Source organism: Ursus maritimus, unplaced genomic scaffold (assembly GCF_017311325.1).
Source record: "Ursus maritimus isolate PB19 unplaced genomic scaffold, ASM1731132v1 scaffold_14, whole genome shotgun sequence".
NCBI lineage: Eukaryota > Metazoa > Chordata > Mammalia > Carnivora > Ursidae > Ursus > Ursus maritimus.
In genome coordinates, this window is record NW_024423786.1 from 67,463,704 (window position 1) to 67,471,908 (window position 8,205).

Here is an 8,205-nt window from a genome sequence, read left to right on the forward strand (position 1 = left end):
GGCTCCCCGCTTCGTACCTCAATACTCAGCGCTGGAGATGTTCATTTGTAGAGATCCAGATGCGTCTTCCTGCGTCTCAGGCTGGTTCCGTGGTTGTTCAGGCTGGTCTGGTACCTATCCAGCTCGACTCGGAGGACCGGCTGAAAACGGTGTCTCCTACTCCTCCGCCATCTTAACTCCCTCTCCTCTAGAGCTATTTCTAGTTCTTGGCTGTGGTGAACATTCTTGTACTGGCTCTTTAGAGACAATCGTTTTCATTTCTCTTGTGTAATCAATCCCCTGAGAGTGGAATTGCTAGATACATGCATGTTTTACTTATAATTTCCCAGAGTGGGTCTGCTGCTGCCCGCAGTGTGTGAGCCTTCGTGTTGCTCCATTTGCTCTTGGCGGTCTTTTTTATTTTTGTCGTATTTCACTGTGGCACTTAGTTTGCATTTCCTTGGCAGCAGATGATGTCAAGCACTTGTTTGTATGCTTATTGGTCATTTATACTTCCGATTGCGAAGTGACTGTCTTATTATCTGTTTTTATTGGGTTTTTTGGTTAGTAGATTGTAGAAATTCTTTATAAATTATGGATGAAAGGTCTCTGTTATATGTTAAAATATTTTCTCTCTTTTGTGGCTTGTGTGTTTTGTTACTGGTGTGTTTTGATGAGCAGAAATTTTAAATTTCGATGAAGTCCACATATAAATTTTTTTCTCTTACAATTAATTCTTTTTCTCTAAGAAATCTTCGCTTCGTTGTTGCGGAGATAGTCTTGCATTTTCTCTGAAAGCTTACAGGTTGGGCTTTTACGTTTAGGTCTGTGATCCATGTGAAGTTAATTTTTGTGTGCAACGTGAGGTCAGGGTCAGCATTCGTTTCTCCTTTTGGATTCCGCAGTTCCGGTAACACCGGTTAAAAAGTCTTTTCTTTCTCCTGTTTGATCACATTAATGCCTTTGTCATAAATGATTTGGCTGTGTTTGGCCTGTTTCTGGACTTTCTGTTCTGTTCAGTTGATCTGCTTGCCGGTACTTAACCAGCCCCACAGCTGCGACTGTTGCAGCTCTGTGGTGAGTCCTGAAATCATGGGGTAGGAGTCCTGCGAGGGCTTTTATTTGTCAAGATTGCTTTGGCTCTTCTGTGACTTTGGCATTTCCCTATAAATTATAAATGTCCGTTTCTAAGAAAAATTCTGCTGGGATCATGGTAAAGGATTGATTTAATCTTTAGATTATTTTGGGTTAGAAATGAAGATCTTAAGAATGTTGAGTCTTCTAATCCATGAACATGTTTATATTTCCATTTATTTAGGTCTTAAATTTCTCTCCACAATATTTCATAGTTTTCACTATAGAGGTTTTGTTAGATGTGTTTTTAGTTTATTTGATGATTTGTAATATATTTTGTTTTTATAAATATTATTTTTTTAAATTTCATTTTCTAGTTCTTACAGGTATATAAAAAATTGATTTTTTAATCTTCACTTTGTCTCCTGCAACATTTACTTATTTGCTGCTGCTTTTTTTTTTTTTTGAAGGGAGAGTAGATTTCTTAGGATTTTCTATGTGAGCATGTGATCTGCAAATCAAGGTAGTTTTACCTCTTCCTTTCCGGTCCTAGTGCCTTTTCTTTTTCTTGTTTTATTGAACCGGCTAGGGTAGAACTTTCAGTACGATGTTCATTTATTTATTTTTAAGATTTATTTCTTTATTTGAGAGAGAGGAGGGAGGGAGGGGGAGAGGGAGAGAGTAAATCTTATGTAGGCTCCCTGCTGCGCAAGGAGCTAGGAGCCTGATGTGGGGCTCAGTCAGCCCGATGTGGGGCTTGATCCCACAACCCTGAGATCATGACCTGAGCTGAAATCAAGAGTCGGATGTTTAACCAGCTGAGCCACTCGGGCGCCCCGTAGTACAGTGTTTAAGAGAAGTGGTGAAGAGGATATGCTTTCCTTGTTGCCCATTTTCGGAGGGAGGCATTCAGTATTTCACTGGTAGGTATGTTAACTATAGACTTTTCACAGGTGCCTTTCATTAGATTGAAGAGGCTTCCTTATATTCCTTTTTGCCGAGAGTTTGTTTTTTTTGTTTTCCTACAGTTTTTGTACTTTTCGACTTCATTTCTGTACAGTTCTTTTTTTATGATTTCTTTTTGTTGATATTCTTTGTATGGGGAAACATCATTTTCACACTTTCCTTTAATGCTTTAGACATGATTCCCTGTTATTCTTTGAACATATTTACAATAGCTGATCAATGATATAACAGCCTTTTTCTAGCAAGTTTAAAGCCCAGGGACAATTTTTATTCACTGCGTTTTTTTCCCTCATGTGGGTCATGCTTTTTTGTTTCTTGTAATTTTTGGGTAAAAACTGAACATTTTATGTGATTTGGCAACTGTGGAAATCAGATTCTCCTCTCTCCCTAGGGTTTGCTCTCATTGCTTTTGTTTTTGTTGATATTTGCTTTGTGACTTTTCTGAATGAACTCTGTAAAATCTGTATTCTTGTGACATGTGTGGTCATTGAAGTCTCTACCTGCTGGCCGGCTAAGGCTTGATAGACGTCAGTGCCTGGAATGCCTGAGTGTCCCAGTCTTTACTGAGTGGCTCTCTGTGTGTTTTGGGGCACACCTTCACATTCAGCCAGGCAACTGGCAACTCTGCCTTAGTCTTCACTTCCTACTTTCACAGAGCTTTAAGGTCCGCCAGAGTTAAGAGCTTAAGTCCTTCTCATGTCTTTCCTAGGCGTCTGTACAGCCTTGTACATTGATATGGCCTTCTGGATTCCTAGGAATGTGTTGGAACTTTTCAAACCCCCTTTGAACATCTCGTTCCTTAACTTTTCCTTTTAGGGTTTCTGGTTATCCTGTTGTTTGCCTTAGTGGTTTATCTACCGCCTCAGGCAGTGAGGAAGTTAAATCATTTGACTCTGTTTTTGACAAGTGTGCACCTTCTTCCCCACCACAGTCAGGTCAGATAAGGACAGCCTTGCAAATGGGTCTCCCAGAGAACCATCAGACAAGTCAACTAATGACAGTTACCTGGGAATGAGGATTTTAGGGAGCTCCAACCCTCTTCTTTCCCCTTTGGTGGCTGCCAGGCTGCCGGTTTTCACCATGATTGTAGTCTGTTGATTTTCAAGGCTACCAGTGAGCTTGGTGGGGAGCATATGGGAGAGGAACTAGAACAAGTTCGAATGCCACAAAGCTTACTCTTCTTACCTAGATTTTGCTAGTCTTCTTGAAAGATGCACTCAGATTTCTATAAGCCTTTGGTTAATTTCCAAATTAAAAGGTTGATTCCTACAATTTTTGCTGGTTTTCTGGTCGCCTTCATAGAGGAGAGTTTTCAGAAGTCCTTACTCTGCTGTTGTCACTGATGTCACTGTCTTTTGGCAACTTTAAGAGGAATGAATATTGTTAATAATAGTAGCTTACATTGTGAGTGTACTATTAAGTTCTTTATTTATGTAATTTGTTAACAATAAATATGAAATTTATGGTGATTTCAGAAGACACATCTTGCTCCCTTTAAAAATATTTTTAATGTAAGCAAACTATGATAAGGATTTGCTTACTTTGCAGATACTTGTTCTCAATTTTGGGCAGTGGGGATATAAATTCTTAGAAACACGACCATTCAGTTTATTGTTGACCTTATGAAAAGACAATGTTAGTCTTTTAAAATTATTTTTAGGGAACACCTGGCACTTATTTGACGTCTCATAATCAGACTTCCTACACTCAAGAAGCAGCTAAGCCCTCGGTGGGCTCCATCTCTCTCGGACTGCCGCGGCAACAGGAATCTGCCAAATCAGGTCAGTGAGTAAATACTGACAACACATCTGCGCTTGCGGCATCGCGGTCGGTAATTCAGCACTTGATCTCTTCCTGTTTCTCTCGCTTTGGTCCACAGCTACTGTGCCCTACATCAAGCAGGAAGAATTTTCTCCCCGAAGCCAGAACTCACAGCCTGAAGGTTTATTGGTCAGGGCACAACACGAAGGAGTGGTCAGAGGTAAAATACGCTGTCTGGCAGAAATAGTGAACTTTTGTTCCCAATAAATGTATTCGAGTAAGTCATTAAGATGTCTTAATGTTGGGTTTTTAAATTAAAGCCTTCACATTCTAAATTTTTCCTTCTATAGAAAAATACTTAAAACTTTGAAATTCCATATTTCAGCAGCCCTTTTTAATAATTGCAATTATTTAAAAAGTGCATTTCAGTAAAACACAACTATTCTTTTTGTACTGCTGTTTTCCTTCTCTTACCCCTCCTCCTAGTAGGGGCTGAGTTTTGTGTTTGCAGTGGTACAAGGGGTAACGTGCTCATTTCGGTTTCATGCAGGTACCACAGGAGCCATTCAAGAAGGGAGTATAACTCGGGGAACACCAACCAGCAAAATCTCCGTGGAAGGCATCCCGTCCCTGCGGGGCTCAATCACTCAGGTTAGTTGTGATCGTTCCTGATACACTGGCCAGTAGCTAATGAGAAAACTGGAAGTCAAGTCTCCAGAGCTCCAGCTGTTCCAGCAGTATCGTTCTGTGGTTAAGTCACTTGTTCTGGATTACGGGTCTGGTCTCAGTGGTAGTAAACCCAGATCCGTAACCTGTCTGCAGAAAGACTTTAATGTGATCACTTTGACCACCAGCTATATTATCTATTCTGTGGGTCATTTGAAAAGCTCAGTGATTTGCAAATGGGTAGAAAAAAAAAGTTCTGATTGATGCGGCTCTTACTGTCTTCCTGGCAAAACTCGTACCAGGTGTGCAGCTCAGGTGGAAATGGAGAAGAAAATCCTTATAAATTATTTGCTTACTTTTGCCCCCGTGGAGAAGGTCTGCAGTCCCAGCACATAAGGCACCTGGCTGGGGTCTTGTGCTAAACTGGGAGATACGGGCGACGTTGATAGAAGCTCCAGAAGTCAAGTATCTTCTTCCAGTTTCAGGCTCAATAAATTGCCGGTTTTGATTAGGAAAAGGTCTTTCTTTTCCTCAGTTAGATGAGTTACATGTTAATTTCACTTGGAAATGTGACAGTCCATAGCCTCTTTATTATTGTTGATCTGGGAAAGGAAAATTCTCTTTTGGGAAGTCATTGTAAGCAGAAGCCTGTGCTTTTGCACATTGAACCGGTCACAGGTTTCTTGTTTTATTTTTCTTCCTTGTCTTTTGTCCTTGTCCCCTAGGCCAGCGGCTAAAGTGTGGCTCCCAGGCGCGCAGCATGTAACGGTCAGGCCCCACCCCACCTTTCCTGAAGTCTCCTCTGTGGGGGCGGGGCCCAGCAATCTGTGTTTCCCCGCCCTCCCGTGATTCTGCTGCGTGCCGTGTGAGAAGCCCGCCCTGGGACCTCGCTGATCAAGTGTAGTCTGTGTCCCAGAGCGTCAGCATCGCTTGGGAGCTTGTTAGATTAATGCAGAAATTTTAGTTCCCCCTTCAGACCTATGAATCAGGTCTCCATTTTAACAAGACCTGGTTTACGGAGTAGATGGCGTAGTGACCTAGAAAGTTATGTGTGAACTCTTCCCATCTCTCCTTCTGCATTTGACCCGAGACTAGTTTTCAAAACAAGCAAACACATTAGTAGTAGAGGCAGAAGAGAAGTAAATGCCTTATGCATGTTATCTTGTTCATTTTCACTCTAGTAACCAGGTTGTGGTAGGAAGACAGAATGAACTGGATGAAGTGAGGCTACGCTTTTTCCCTGTTTATTTTCAAACCAGTCTGTTCTCATGAAGTGAGCACTTCCAAAATGGGTGTTAAGGATTTCCAGATGTTTACTGCTCAGCCCATTGAATGGCCGGACAAGTAAATGTTTTGTTCTTGTCATTCTTCCTGCTCTAAGTGTGTCGTTTCAGATTGTCCTCATGAGAGTTTTGGGGACACCAAATGTGTGAATGGGCTAAGTCTGGGCCTGCCATGCCCATTGCAACCCAAGCAGCTCACTTTTACAAAGCGTTGTACCCAGTAGGTTCCATGAATGATTTCTCTGGAAGGAAGAGTTTACTGCTTAAAGGAGGGGTCAAAAAGAAACATGGCTGTAGGTAACCCAGAAGAGGACTAATTAATGATGGTGAAGATTGAGAGGATGTGACCTAAACTGAATCCATAGCACAGGATGGGGGCATCTGAGTTTTGTCGTTCCTGTCGCCCCCTCCCCCACTGGTGACCAGAGGTCGAACCCAGCAGACAGTTTGGGAACTGCAAGTTCTTTTTTCCTCTTAACACAGTGTGAGAGAAGGTTGCAGTATTCTAAATTTAAAACTTAATTTATCGTCTTATTTTTATTAGACATTTTGAAAAAACATTACACTTATATGATTTTTGGCCTTCAAGACAAGGTTGTTTTTTTTTTTTTTTTTTTTCCTGAGAGTTAAGAGGTTTGATTTCAAGGTGGGGAAGAAAGTTGATTTGACTCCTACACCTGTCCGCATTTTATGTTTTGTGGGGCAGAGTTCAAGGACGAAGGTACAGTATTTATGTTTATAAAAATTTAATGTTTGGTTTCCTCTTGTGTCTTTGTCCTTTCTTCTTTGAAGATATGGATGGATCTTACTCTCAGTGTGGTAGGTTAAGTTTTCTAAGCATCTCGTGTCTCCTCTAAACCTGAGTGTGTGTGTTTGATTTGATGGCAGGGTACCCCAGCCCTGTCACAGGCTGGTCTAAGCATCTCGTGTCTCCTCTAAACCTGAGTGTGTGTGTTTGATTTGATGGCAGGGTACCCCAGCCCTGTCACAGGCCGGCATACCAAGTGAGGCGTTGGTGAAGGGGTCCCTTTCTAGAATGCCCATTGAGGAGAGCAGTCCTGAGAAAGGCAGAGAGGAAGCCGCATCAAAAGGTCATGTTATTTATGAAGGCAAAAGTGGACACATCTTATCCTACGATAGTAAGTATGATGTCTGTACTCTAAAGCCAGTGCTGTGATGGGGGACTAGAAACATGGGCCCTGGTTCCCCACGTACTTGTTTGGGGGAGTTTGTTCTTCCTTCTTGTGAAGTTTTGTGAAAATTTAATTGAGACGGTCAATGAAAATGATAAACACATCAGCTGTGGCCGGTTGACTTAGCCTAAGAAAAGAATCTTTAACTTTAGTAGAATCACTTTTATTTTATTTCATTTATTTTATCTATTTATTTTTGAGATTTTATTTGAGAGCGAGCGAGCAAGAGAGCGAGCACGAGTGGGGGAGGGTCAGAGGGAGAAGCAGACTCCCCACTGAGCAGGGAGCCTGATGCGGGGCTCCATCCTAGGACCCTAGGATCATGACCTGAGCCAAAGGCACATGCCTTTTTTTTAAAGATTTTATTTACTTATTTGACAGAGAGAGACAGCCAGTGAGAGAGGAAACACAAGCAGGGGGAGTGGGAGAGGAAGAAGCAGGCTCCCAGCAGAGGAGCCTGAGGCGGGACTTGATCCCAGGACCCTGGGATCACGCCCTGAGCTGAAGGCAGACGCTTAACGACCGAGCCACCCAGGCGCCCCCAAAGGCAGATGCTTAACCGACTAAGCCACCAAGGCGCCCCAAGAATTAGGGAGTAGATAATAATCTGATAATCCTGGAAAGAGTATTGAATTTAAATTTTTAATTTAAATTATTTTAATGTCTGTGTGTGTAAGCATTTTCTTCAGATGTATTCTTAGGTTACATTTTCTCATTAATGTTACAAGAAAGACTCAGTTATGGTTAAAAAAAAAAAGCCGAGTGAGGGACTGGATTTGAGTTCCATTTGCGACTGTTTTTATGATCTGAGTAGTCAATAGTCATGTTTTATCTTTCTCTTTGAATACAAAGATGTAAGGTATGTGAGCACACAGTGCCTGATGCAAAACACAGGGTAACTTTCTTATTTCCTTCCTCCTTTCTTGTTTTAACATTTCTGGCCTATGCTGATTTACATTTTGCTTCTGGAGGAAGAAATTAACGCACATTGCCTAAGCCAGAAATGTAGATGTCATCCTCGACACCTTGTTCTCTTTCCACATCCCGTCAGTCACGAAGTGATTTCTGTTCTCTTTTCTGAATTCTCTGGAATCCATCCATTTCTCTGTGTTCCCCACTGCCACCGTCATCTTTTGTCGGAATACCTGGGCAGCTGCCCCTGACCTCCCCACCTTTAGTCATAACCCATATTCAGGACTGTATCACATCCCTTCCTGCTTGACTCTTCATTGCTTTAAGATCAATGCAAGCCCCTTACCTTGACTTGATCCCCCCCCCCCCCC

At 41.9% G+C, this 8,205-nt stretch overlaps 1 protein-coding gene across 15 annotated transcripts in view; it reads left to right on the plus strand.

Moving 5' to 3' along the window:
* The window catches only part of NCOR1 (nuclear receptor corepressor 1), a 155,308-nt gene that overhangs the window by 115,633 nt on the left and 31,470 nt on the right, over nucleotides 1-8,205 (plus strand). For all 15 annotated transcript variants that reach the window (XM_040630098.1, XM_040630099.1, XM_040630088.1 and 12 more), the window contains 4 exons: nucleotides 3,680-3,800; nucleotides 3,899-4,000; nucleotides 4,331-4,431; nucleotides 6,700-6,868. In XM_040630098.1, coding sequence (XP_040486032.1) covers nucleotides 3,680-3,800; nucleotides 3,899-4,000; nucleotides 4,331-4,431; nucleotides 6,700-6,868 — 493 coding nt within the window. The remainder of the gene's footprint in view (nucleotides 1-3,679; nucleotides 3,801-3,898; nucleotides 4,001-4,330; nucleotides 4,432-6,699; nucleotides 6,869-8,205) is intronic.